This window comes from Trachurus trachurus (genome assembly GCF_905171665.1).
Source record: "Trachurus trachurus genome assembly, chromosome: 4".
Taxonomy (NCBI): Eukaryota; Metazoa; Chordata; class Actinopteri; order Carangiformes; family Carangidae; genus Trachurus; species Trachurus trachurus.
Genome location: NC_139898.1, coordinates 20,051,023 through 20,065,057, shown reverse-complemented (window position 1 = coordinate 20,065,057; position 14,035 = coordinate 20,051,023). Strand labels below are relative to the sequence as shown.

The 14,035-nt window shown below is 40.6% G+C and overlaps 1 protein-coding gene across 1 annotated transcript; it reads left to right on the top strand.

The window, feature by feature from the left end:
* Nucleotides 1-731: 731 nt before the first annotated feature.
* Nucleotides 732-11,000, top strand: LOC310984810 (5-hydroxytryptamine receptor 3A-like; the record flags this gene model as incomplete). The annotated part of the gene is made up of 9 exons (XM_083970129.1): nt 732-759; nt 4,159-4,319; nt 4,409-4,453; nt 5,549-5,655; nt 5,781-5,950; nt 6,122-6,282; nt 7,660-7,870; nt 7,973-8,182; nt 10,696-11,000. 9 exons carry the CDS (start codon nt 732-734, stop codon nt 10,998-11,000), a joined length of 1,398 nt encoding a protein of 465 aa, XP_083826255.1.
* Between the last annotated feature and the right edge of the window lie 3,035 nt (nt 11,001-14,035).

The following is a 14,035-nucleotide window of genomic DNA, read 5'->3' as shown; positions in this document are numbered from 1 at the left end:
GAAGATATTGACAACATGTCTATGTCTATTCATTCTTAAGTTTGATGATGAAGTTATTTATGCCACATTTTCTTGGCAAGTAAAGGAACATATGTATCATTTCTGAAAGTGGTTATACCTGTTTTTTTTTCCCCCTCATGGCATTCATTAACAAAGCCATCTCAGTTTTTTCTATTAAAATGTAGTTCTGATTTGTTTCTTTTTTTTGTCACCCTGACACCAAAAACTTCAACCGTCCCAGTGTGGATATCAGAGAATAAATATTGGTTTTAGTGACAATGAGTAATGTAGAAATTATTATAATCGGTGACATAAAACAAATGTTGCTGTCATGCTTGTAGGAAACAACTTGCAACAAGTCTTTGATAATGAACATAGACCACTATCAACCTAATTAAACTGTGTAGAAAATAAATTGTGCTACAGTATGCTGCTATTTTTGTGCCATTCTTTTTTCCATCCATCCATCCATCCATCCATCCATCCATCCATCCATCCATCCATGTTTATATGCAAGGTAGCAGGGAGGCTGGAGCCAATCCCAGCTGACACAGAGCAAGGACAGGGTATAATAAGTCGCCTATTTCTGGGGTGGCATGCAGAGATGAACAACCTCACACACTTAGATTCACACCAATGAGCAATTCGTTCCAAACAGAAAAGTGCCTTGTCCAGGAATATAGGAAAAACTTTCTTGCATGCGTAGAGGCAAAAGTGCTAACCACTGCACCATGCGCTGTAAAATGGCACTGCACACAGGTACCATCATGCAGGATATTCCCGCTTGTCACACGGATGTGCCTCTTAATTTGTTTTTCTTGGGGTTTTTTTTGTTTCACATTTCTGCATTTTCCTATCCTCCTTGTCCCAAACAATCCAAAGTGGTTGATTTATATCACAAAGTTAAATACCCTGTTTTTTTTTTTTATCAACGTGTTTCTTATTTTCCTTTAAAATGATGACTTTATGCATTCATTGCTTTCTATTTCATCTCCACACACACGGGAAATGTGGCACAAAGTTCTTGTAAATTTAGGATACCAATACCCTGCAGCCAGATAGCTGCTTCCACCTTTTGTACCAGGAAACTCCTGCTCCTCGGCTGTCTAAACAACAAATATTTATACGTTCCAACAAACCATTGGTACTACAATAATCTCTATTATCTGGAAATATTCTGAAACTACACTAACACTGTCTGTAATTCACATTGTTCTGTTTTTCCTAAGTGGATAAGAAAATTGAGTCTAGTACTGTATTTTATGTAATAAAAAACAAGGGACAAGGACTCAGAAGTCATAAAAAGTTCCTGGGTTATATTAAATAGTCACATTAATATTTAATAAAGTTGAACTGCTGTTCTGGGAACATATTTCAAATTTAGTATTAAAAAAAAGATGTGCCTTTGTGAAAACCATAAGTCCACAAATGCATTGCATTCAATGGTAAATGCGCTTCAAAACAATTTCAATGACTTGGTCTCAAACCTTTGTGTGGTGTGTGATCTAAAAGTCCAGTAAGCGCAGGACTGTATAGTTCTGTGATGTGAAATACCATAACTGTCTCCATCACAATTAATTTTCATATTAATATGTGCAACAGTTAAAGTATGTCTGTCACTGTAGGATAGTATCAATTTCCTGCTGTCGACTTCATGAAAATTGTCCCTTGTTTGTGCCCCTACATAACATCCTGGCCACATTGAAGGCCCGCCTATACTCTACTGATGCCTTTTGCCGCAATCTAATTTGTCCCACCACAGTTTCATCCATCCATCAAACCCAAAACCTTCTTGCTGAGAGCCATAGGTGCTAACTTGTGCACCACTGTGCCATCCTGATGTGGATGATCCTTTAGACCCTGAAGGTGCCAGCTTGACTTTTGCACCATCAGTTAAGCAACAAATATTTACATTTCCAAACACCTACACCCACAATTATCTGTCCTCCCTGGAGGTTTGTAGCACAATGCAGTCCATGTGTCCTTAGTCTTTCTTTTTCCCCTAAAGCTAAAAGTCCATTAAGTGCAGGGCTGTAGTTATGTGATGTGAAATACCATAACTGTCTCCATCACAATTAATTTTCATATTAATATGTGCAACAGTTAAAGTATGTCTGTCACTGTAGGAAAGTATTAATTTCCTGCTGTCGACTTCATGAAAATTGTCCCTTATTTGTGCCCCTACATATTTATATCTATTTAGATAAATTAGTGAATATGAGTGCAGAGGAGGTAATACTTCACAATGAATATGTTCGTGACTGCGTATTGTATAATACAGGTACACCATGCTGAGATGAACCTTCATACATTTAGGTTCTCAAAGACAATTTCTATGAGTTTCACTTGAGCCTTTTAATGTGTTGATGTTGATTTAAATTTGAGTGCTGATTAAGACTAACTGTATGTTTAGCTGTGTGTAGGACTGATGTTTTGACAAACTTAAACAAATAATGATTCAGGCGCAAAAGGAGTGAGGTGAGCCTGAATTCAGCCAATCAGAAACAAGATGCACCACTTGTTTAGACTGTTGACGCTTTCCTTTAACTCATTGAAGTGCTTGCATTCACAAAGAAAAGATGACACAGTTAAAGAGTGCTGGGCTTACCTTCATCTGTTTTTTACTGCTTCACGGTAAGGACTAAGCAATTTTGATAATTCATTAAGTTGATAAATAGAAAGCAAGATGATGTGTTGAAAGCTAGAAATCAGCCAGTAGACTGAAGCAGATTGATGTTAATGTTTTATGAAACTTTACTCTGATGATTTGAAGGAAAATGCAAACTAGATTGAAGGAAACATAAAACTGGTGTACAGTGAGGTTTTTGTGTTTTATTGTGATGATGGATGAAAGTTGATTTTAATTTACATGTATGACAGAATATTTTGAATAGGGTTTTGTGTGATATTAATGAACACTGTAATGAGAAGTTTATTAACTGTGAAAAAAGACAGTAGTAGAGAGTGGAACATTTTGAGAAGTAAAATCTCAAACCTAAACAACTACAGTTAATATATTAGTAGCAAATAAGAAGTACTACATATGTTAAAGCAGAAGTAAGCAATCTGGTCGTTTTGGCTAATGCTGCGTTCCAGGCAGGCTTTTGATATCATAAATTACAGCTTCAAGTCATGACTTACGACTTTGTAGCGTTCCAGGCAACCCACTCGTGTTTTTCCGACCTGTTTTACCTGTGAAAGTCACTATAACGGCCACTCGTAACTTCCGACCCGTGAACTCGTACCAGATCGAACGACTTCACAGGTCGGAAAAACACGAGGTACGGGCTGCCCTGAACGCACCATAACGTCTTGTCAGCCGATGGAGTTAGCAGCCCCAGCCCTCGTCATGGATCTATTGGTCCTCGTCCCTACGTCACCACATTCAGGCGCATCCCTTGGCTGCACACACAGCCCTTCATGCTGTTCTCTCTCCTCATTGGATAAAACTTGTAGGATACGAGAAAAGTTTTCTCCTCGGCTCAGAGCAGAGCAGAGGGACTGAGAGACCCGTGTTTCGGTCCAAACACTCTATGTAAGTGATTGCTGTCTGAAGATATAACTATTTAAGACTTATATTAACACAAAAATATCGCTTACTTCTGCTTTAAGACCAAGTGTGCAGCTACAGTAGCATAGCAACATTCTATGACGTAGTATAAAGTGCCATGAGTTAAATATTAACACAAGCATGCCAATATGCTGTAATTACAGTATGTGATTAGTTTGCAGGTTTTGGGCCATGCACCGGTTAAAATTCTGACCCGATATGAATGTGTTAGATGAAATGAACCTATTGAAAAATGTGTGTACCTAATTTCATGGCAATTTGTCACCCTAAAAATGCTCAAGCCTTTAACAGCTACAGTCAGAAGAAAAATAATATAAATCTCACTCGCCAAGCTGACATAATGACATGCTTTTGTGTCACACCTAAAACAAAGTGAACAAAGCAAACTGGTGGTGATTTTATCAGCATCACTTCAGTTAGAGATAACCGGCTAAACAGCATACAAAGAAAGATCTGCCAATACAGAGCAAATAGGTGTGATAAATTAAAAACAAACCAAAAAAACAACAATAATATTAATATTAGTATTAGTATTATACTAATAATACTAATCATTTTGGTCTGTCCTCTTCTCATTTTGAATTCAGGTTTTGTTGTGGCATTGAACTGCACCAGCCCGACTCCTGAAGCCCTGTTTGCTGCCCTTGAAAGGGAATTATTTCCTAGAAAACTACTGCGACCTGTAAAAAGGTTTTCAGACACACTCAACGTCACAGTCGATATTACTGTGGTGGGAATTTTAGGAGTGGTGAGTCCATGAGCCACACAAACATCTACACTGTACACTATAACAAATTGTAGTCATAATTAATAATCATAAATATGTTTCATCCATAGAATGAAAAAGCCCAGTCCTTGACTACATTCCTATGGCAAATCCTGGTAAGTTTCAGAGTACTGTCAGTGTTTTTAGAACATTCTTATGGTTATAATTCTATAGAGTTTCTTCCTGAAAATGAAAAAAAAGAAAAGATGAAGAAATGTAGCTGAATAGGAAACTTTGTTTCACATTCTATAAAGGATCAGGACTTATTTCAGATCCAATTTCGCTGGACCACATTATAACATTTGGAGACGACCATTTGTCCATGTTCCTTTTGCAGGGTTAGGCTTAGGGTTACACTAATACATCCTGGCCACATTGAAGGCCCGCCTACTCTACTGATGTCTTTTGCCGCAATCTAATTTGTCCCACCACAGTTTCATCCATCCATCAAACCCAAAACCTTCTTGCTGAGAGCCAAAGGTGCTAACTTGTGCACCACTGTGCCATCCGTCAGTTTCATAATAAACCAAAGATACTGACTATTTCATATATATACTGTATATAATACATAAATAGTGCTTAAATTTGACTCCTACACTCACTCTCCAAGTTGTTCTCGCTCTCTATCTTTCACTCACACACAAGCACATTGAGAACAGACTTGTCTATTGTTTGCCTAAGAACATCACATACCTGTTAATTTGCATGTGAGGTGAGGAACTCAGATCCGATCACAAGTAGTCAATCAAGACACATGTGGAGATGAATTTTAAAGCAGGTGTCAACAGACGTAGCTACTTCTAGGTGACCGCTTGTGATCGAATCACTTAAGATCCATGTTAATAGTAACGAGGCCATAGAGAGGACAAATGGATGACAGACAAAGCCTCCTAAAGTAAGTTCAAATGAGGCCAAAATCCATCTAAGAGAAAAAGAAATGAAGTCCGCACTCTGTATCAAGCTCCTCTATTGTTTATTGTGGAACAATCAACGTTTCTAAACAGAAACGTTGATCGTCCATTGTTTGTTGGTCCTGCACCTGTAGTGTGTTTGGATGTGCGTGCTCTACTCCACTTCTGTGTTCTCAGCAACCAAAATCCATCTACCCATGGCTTTCAACTTGCCCTGCTTTCAACCTGGCTGTGTTACCATCTTTATAAGGGTTCATATTTGTCCATGTAGCTTAAACTGAATATCTATCTTCAATGTAGGAGTGGGATATAGCGGGATTGAGCTGGGATGAGAAGGAATGTGGAACTAAAAGAGTCTCTATCCCTCGGGAGAAGCTTTGGGTCCCTGATGTCCACATTGCTGAGTTGTGAGTTAAAAAGATGCAAACACAGCACACACAAAAACTAAACCCAAGAGCCATACGAGTGGAATACCTTCAGTATCCTCTGAAATTATCTATGTGCACTTGTTAATTATTGTATTTTTTTACAGCATGGATGAGGACAAGTCTCCCAAAACTCCCGATGTCTACCTATACAACACAGGTCGTGTTTTTGATGATAAATCAATCAGAGTGGTCAGTTCCTGTCGATTAGAAATCTACACTTTCCCCTTTGATATACAGAACTGCTCTCTCAGCTTTGGACCACACCTACACCAGGGTAAGTCAGCCCATGAAACAACACTAGATGTATTTTTTTCACATTTATTGGTATATTTGGGGAGTGGTTATTTTGTTTACCTTGGTAAACAGTATGAATGTTGAATATGAAAAGTTGTACGGTCAGTCATTGGTGATTGCTGATTTTTATAAACTGATTTTATTTTTATAGCTAGAGACATAATGATGTTCCAACGTGACACTGTTGAGGAAATCCTGATGGAGTCCAGAGCAGTTCTGCGCACAAAAGGGGAGTGGGAGCTTGCAGATATTAAAGCAGCGCCATCTACTGTGGAGATAATTGATGGATCCTACTCTGAGATCGTATTCTATGTGAGCAATTTTATTTTTAACAGTTTTACAGTAAAAAAAATCTGTAATTTGCAGGCTCCCTAGGTTGAAATCCATGTGGTTTTAGGTTGTCTGACAATGATGTCTTTATTTTTCGAATTTGCATAATACCACCCCTACCTGTGAGTGCCGGTAGAAGGGGCGGGGCGGGGCGGGGCAAGCAGTGGTTCATTTGCGTTAAGGGGGCAGACACTGAAACCAGCCATTCTGAACAGTTATATTTTAAGTGGATGAAAAGAGAGCTGTGATGTTTGATCCTTGGGGTATTTTGACCGAAGCTTGTCACAGACATGTCTTTAAGACAGCTGGGAACTATTTCGATTTGTGGAAGAAAAGGGGCATAATACACTATATTACCAAAAGTATTCGCTCACCCATTCAAATGATCAGAATCAGGTGTCCTAATCACTTGGCCTGGCCCCAGGTGTATAAATTCCCTTAGTTCCAGTGAAAGGAACTTTGAATGCTTCAGGTTACCAAAACATTTTGGACGATTCCATGCTCCCAACCTTGTGGGAACAGTTTGGAGCGGGCCCCTTCCTCTTCCAACATGACTGTGCACCAGTGCACAAAGCATAGTCCATAAAGACGTGGATGACAGAGTCTGGTGTGGATGAACTTGACTGGCCTGCACAGAGTCCTGACCTGAACCCGATAGAACACCTTTGGGATGAATTAGAGCGGAGACTGAGAGCCAGGCCTTCTCGACCAACATCAGTGTGTGACCTCACCAATGCGCTTTTGGAAGAATGGTCAAAAATTCCTATAAACACTCTCCTCAACCTTGTGGACAGTCTTCCCAGAAGAGTTGAAGCTGTAATAGCTGCAAAAGGTGGACCGACATCATATTGAATTCTATGAGTTAGGAATGGGATGGCACTTCAGTTCATAGAATGAGTAAAGGCAGGTGAGCGAATACTTTTGGTAATATAGTGTATGTCTCCTTTAAATCTGTTACATCGCAAAGAATCTGTGTAAAACTTAGTTTTGTTTGTGCCACTAATCTTTGATATCATTCTTCTGAAGTTTTTGTATGTAGAAGAATTAGACAGTCTCAATGAAGCAGCTAGTACCGTCTCAAAGTTTTTTTAACACTGCAAAACAGAGACAGCCAAATATACATATCACTAACAAACAACACAATGAGAAAAAAAACATTTAAAATTAAATTGATAAGTTCTAAGTTCAGCTGTGGTTGTTTAGAAAACAGAATAAAGGTTTTATCTGTCAGTGGAAGCATGTAAATGGTAATAAAAAAGAGACAGAGACTGGATCTCAAGACAACAAAGATTTCAGTCATTAATGGTAATATTCATCTGGCTTAAACCTTCAAGCTCTCTGCTTGTGTTTCATCCTTAGATCATTTTGAGACGCCGACCAATCCTCTATGTGGTGAACCTGCTGATCCCCAGCTGCTTCCTCATAACATTGGACCTCTTCAGCTTCATTCTGCCACCTGCAAGTGTGGACCGATCCGCCTTCAAGATGACCCTCATTCTGGGCTACACCGTGTTCCTGCTCATCATGAACGACCTGCTGCCAGTCACTGGGGACCAAACACCTCTCATGAGTGAGTGACCCCTATTATTCAAGTAAATTCAAGATCAAAAAAAAAGGCTGCATTAAAAATACCTCCTCATTTCTTAACTATCCAATTTGTTGTTTTCTGCAGATGTCCTATTCTCAGTCAGTCTCGCTCTGATGGTGGGCAGCCTGTTGGAGACTGTGTTCATCACTAACATCCAGTTCAGCTCCAGCCAGTACAATGCAGTTCCTCACTGGCTCAGCGTTCTTGTATTACGCTACCTAGCCATTGTTGTTTTTCTCCCCCCACAAAACAAGAGCAACCGAGTCACAGTCTGCCTTCGCCCACTTTCTACAGGTATATTTTTATCATTGAGCTTGTATTTACTTAGGGTGTATTCCGACCTGGCTCGTTTGGAGCAGTTGTTCCAAAACAGGGAGCGTTTAACCCCAAAGATCAGTTTGTTTGGTTATATGTGTACACAGAAATCGTGCTCAGATGCGGGATGAAACAAGGGGGCCGACATCGCCAAGAGGGGGGTGGTCTTGGCTCGCTTCATTCAAGCCCTGAAGCGGGGGGCTGGCAATGAGACTGTAATCTACTAAGCAACCGGCAAAACACACGACAAACTGCTGTGCTGACGTCCCATGGTTCAAATGACTGGGATTGTGTCGGTTATGGGTTTCAACCGCGGTTTCAGGCCAGATCGGGTTTTAACTTTCAGGCCCATTGAGAACTTTATTCCATGGCATTCGATTTTGCAAGGTAAACCCATAGGCGGCGCTATCAATAGGCTAGGGGAAGCTTAGCTTCCTAGCCGGTAAAGCCGGTAAAGCCCGGTAAAACGGACATTAGAAGGTTTTTGAATATCAAAATTAATGAGTCCGAGAGTCCCACGAAGCAGCAGCAATGAAGCCGACCACGATGCTTCCACGACCGGCTGCCGCCTTCTCTCCTGCCACTGGCCTCCATCATGACACCGGCTGCCCCCCCCCGGATACCGGCCACTGCCCGCGAGTCACCGGTCTACCTCCGGACAGCCGCGCCCCCCCCCCCGATCACCTGCGCACACCCTCTTCCAGTCACTGGCCTAAGTTACGTCCAGACAGCAGCCCCGACCGCCCGGACACCTGCTGCCTCCCTCCTCCAGTCACCAGCCTACCTCTGGACACCTGTGTGAGCGCACATTCTCAGCGATACAGCAGTTGTGCAACTGATGAGGACAATGGCACAGCAGATTATAGGTGCGTTTCCATTACCCCTTGAAATGCGCAAAACCTAAATATCGAAATTAAAAACTTGTAATGGAAACACCTACATTTCGAAAAAACTCTCAAATATCGCAAAAAAGTTTTTACGCCCTCATGAGGTGGTTTTTGAGACGTATCGATACAAACGTGTATCGCAAAAGTGTAATGGAAACACTTTATTCGCTTTTCTACACGTCACCGGTGTCACTGGAGTTGTGTGTGTCCACGCTGTGTTGGTTTATGTAACTTGAGGGGACAAATGAACCACATGTTTATTGTCATGCATTGCTGACCTGGGCATTGTTTCTCAGTAAATTAGAAAAACATTTCCTATAATTCCCCTTTTCCGTGCATGGTTGAAGGAGATTGGCTCGCATCCACGCTCCCACTCCCTCCTGCGCCGAAATGTCACCTTAAGTCACATAAACCAGTACGGGTGTGTGGACACAACCACCTATATTGTTGTCAGCGCCTCATCACCGCTGGTGTTTAAAAAGCTCCGTTCTTTCTGCAGTCAGGTTAAAGCGCACATCCGCCGTGTTGGTAAACAAATAATCCCTCTATATCAACGGAGGAAACCGTGCTTGATCAGCATGGGTTCGAGGTGGTGTGAGTGCGGGCCAGCGGGGACAGAGGAGGGGGCATTAGAGCTTCAGCGCGGTGCGGAACAACTGGCCCTAGTGTGAGTGTGCCCTTATTTGTGGCCGCTGCAGCGCCACACGTGCTTTGCCTTTCAGTAATCAAGCGCTGTTTTTGTCTTTGTTAAAAACAATAACAGCAACAGCTGTCGACTTTCTTTTTTCTTTTTTGTCCCGTAGCTTCCCCATTCCTTCTGCCCTAGCGCCGCCTATGGGTAAACCCCTCCCCTTCCAAATAAGATTTCTGACCTATGAGAGAACACTTGGTTAACACATGGCATTTGTTTACAGCTTTGAGCTGTTACCCAAAATAAAAATGCAACAATTTTAGCCCCTGAATCGTAATAAAGCCAATGCACCCCAGGAATGTACCTTAAAGCAGAAGTAAGTGATATATTTGTGTTAATATAAGTCTTAAATAGTTATATCTTCCGACAGCAATCACTTACATAGAGTGTTTGGACCGAAACACGGGTCTCTCAGTCCCTCTGCTCTGCTCTGAGCCGAAGAGAAAACATTTATCGTATCCTACAGTTTTTATCCAATGAGGAGAGAGAACGGCATGCAGGGCTGTGTGTGCAGCCAAGGAACGCCGTGAATGTGGTGACGTAGCGACGAGGACTGTTATGGTGCGTTCAAGGAAACTCGTATTTTTCCGACCGTGAAGTGGTACCAGTTCGATCTGGTACGAGTTCACCGGTCGGAAGTTACGAGTGGCCGTTATAGTGACTTTCACCGGTAAAACAGGTCGGAAAAACACGAGTGGGTTGCCTGGAACGCTACAAAGTCGTAAGTTGTGACTTGAAGCTGTAATTTACGATTTCAAAAGCCTGCCTGGAACGCAGCATTAGCGAAAACGACCGGATCACTCACTTCTGCTTTAAGCAACAGTCTATTGTTTTGTTCTTAATGGTTGTTTGTTTGACAATTTGCTTCATTCAACTTATACTTAATTTTAAAACTGTCTCTTGATTTCTGACAGAAAACGCAGTGAATGGAGGCAACATCACCTCAAGGGAACTGCAGACGATTTCTGTTGACACACCTCAGGACAAAGCTCCTCCAGAGCTGGCCTTGGAGGAACTCAGGAAACTGAGCAGAGATCTCATGGCTATCCGCCACCAGATTGACGAACACTGCCAGGGGACGAAAACCTCACAGGAATGGCAAATGATCGGGATGGTCATTGACCGCCTGCTGTTCGGCTTGTACCTTATCTTCATCTCTGTCAGCTTCATCACCATCGTATCTATTTGGATCTGGTACAATAACCTGGAGAATTTGTAAATGTTCGACAGGATGTGACTTTTGTTTGTTTTTCTTGTTTAAAACATGTTTTTAAATGTTACTATTATTTAGTACTTTCAGAGATTTCAGACAACACTTTGTCTGGCTTCTCATGATGCATTATCCACATTAAGGATCACAGTGGTTTGACTTACAATGGAACCACACAAAGAAGTGTTTTTTTAACAGATAGAACAGGAGAAATAATTACCACAAGAGACCTGATTATTGTCAACCTATTATTTAATCAACATCTATTATTGTCAACACTCTCAGGTCAAATGGCATTATCCAATCTATTTTGCAGTGGTTTTAGTGATAGAGTTAAGCCCCATGTTTTTATCTTAACCTAGACTTGACTATACTCATCTCATATCTGAACTTGTTAAAATTAAACATATTCATGTGTGTTAGTCATAGAATCATATTTGCCCTGAGCTAAATCTTATCAACATGAAGATATTGACAACATGTCTATGTCTATTCATTCTTAAGTTTGATGATGAAGTTATTTATGCCACATTTTCTTGGCAAGTAAAGGAACATATGTATCATTTCTGAAAGTGGTTATACCTGTTTTTTTCCCCCTCATGGCATTCATTAACAAAGCCATCTCAGTTTTTTTCTATTAAAATGTAGTTCTGATTTGTTTCTTTTTTTTTGTCACCCTGACACCAAAAACTTCAACCGTCCCAGTGTGGATATCAGAGAATAAATATTGGTTTTAGTGACAATGAGTAATGTAGAAATTATTATAATCGGTGACATAAAACAAATGTTGCTGTCATGCTTGTAGGAAACAACTTGCAACAAGTCTTTGATAATGAACATAGACCACTATCAACCTAATTAAACTGTGTAGAAAATAAATTGTGCTACAGTATGCTGCTATTTTTGTGCCATTCTTTCTTCCATCCATCCATCCATGTTTATATGCAGGGTAGCAGGGAGGCTGGAGCCAATCCCAGCTGACACAGAGCAGGGACAGGGTATAATAAGTCGCCTATTTCTGGGGTGGCATGCAGAGATGAACAACCTCACACACTTAGATTCACACCAATGAGCAATTCGTTCCAAACAGAAAAGTGCCTTGTCCAGGAATATCAAAACGTTCTTGCATGCATAGAGGCACAAGTGCTAACCACTGCACCATGCGCTGTAAAATGGAACTGCACACAGGTGCCATCATGCAGGATATTCCTGCTGTCATACGAATGTGCCTCTTAATTTGTTTTTCTTGGGGTTTTTTTTGTTTCATATTTCTGCATTTTCCTATCCTCCTTGTCCCAAACAATCCAAAGTGGTTGATTTATATCACAAAGTTAAAGCAGAAGTAAGCGATCCAGTCGTTTTGGCTCATTTTGTCAGACGATGGAGTTAGCAGTCCCCGCCTTCGTCATGGATCTATTGGTCCTCGTCCCTACATCACCACATTCATGCGCATCCCTTGGCTGCACACACAGCCCTTCATGCCGTTCTCTCTCCTCATTGGATAAAGGTTGTAGGATACAAGGAAGTATAGAAGAAGTTTTCTCCTCGGCTTACAGCAGAGCAGAGTGACTGACAGACCCGTGTTTCGGACCAAACACTCTATGTAAGTGATTGCTGTCGGAAGATATAACAATTTAAGACTTATATTAACACAAACATTCCGCTTACTTTTTCTTCAAATACCCTGTCTTTTCTTTTATCAACGTGTTTCTTATTTTCCTTTAAAATGATGACTTTATGCATTTATTGCTTTCTATTTCATCTCCACACACACGGGAAATGTGGCACAAAGTTCTTGTAAATTTAGGATACCAATACCCTGCAGCCAGATAGCTGCTTCCACCTTTTGTACCAGGAAACTCCTGCTCCTCGGCTGTCTAAACAACAAATATTTATACGTTCCAACAAACCATTGGTACTACAATAATCTCTATTATCTGGAAATATTCTGAAACTACACTAACACTGTCTGTAATTCACATTGTTCTGTTTTTCCTAAGTGGATAAGAAAATTGAGTCTAGTACTGTATTTTATGTAATAAAAAACAAGGGACAAGGACTCAGAAGTCATAAAAAGTTCCTGGGTTATATTAAATAGTCACATTAATATTTAATAAAGTTGAGCTGCTGTTCTGGGAACATATTTCAAATTTAGTATTAAAAAAAAGATGTGCCTTTGTGAAAACCATAAGTCCACAAATGCATTGCATTCAATGGTAAATGCGCTTCAAAACAATTTCAATGACTTGGTCTCAAACCTTTGTGTGGTGTGTGATCTAAAAGTCCAGTAAGCGGAGGACTATAGTTCTGTGATGTGAAATACCATAACTGTCTCCATCACAATTAATTTTCATATCAAGTATGTCTGTGCAAGTATGTCTGTCACTGTAGGATAGTATCAATTTCCTGCTGTCAACTTCATGAAAATTGTCCCTTGTTTGTGCCCCTACATAACATCCTGGCCACATTGAAGGCCCGCCTATACTCTACTGATGCCTTTTGCCGCAATCTAATTTGTCCCACCACAGTTTCATCCATCCATCAAACCCAAAACCTTCTTGCTGAGAGCCAAAGGTGCTAACTTGTGCACCACTGTGCCATCCTGATGTGGATGATCCTTTAGACCCTGAAGGCGCCAGCTTGACTTTTGCACCATCAGTTAAGCAACAAATATTTACATTTCCAAACACCTACACCCACAATTATCTGTCCTCCCTGGAGGTTTGTAGCACAATGCAGTCCATGTGTCCTTAGTCTTTCTTTTTCCCCTAAAGCTAAAAGTCCATTAAGTGCAGGGCTGTAGTTATGTGATGTGAAATACCATAACTGTCTCCATCACAATTCATTTTCATATTAATATGTGCAACAGTTAAAGTATGTCTGTCACTGTAGGAAAGTATTAATTTCCTGCTGTCGACTTCATGAAAATTGTCCCTTATTTGTGCCCCTACATATTTATATCTATTTAGATAAATTAGTGAATATGAGTGCAGAGGAGGTAATACTTCACAATGAATATGTTCGTGACTGCGTATTGTATAATA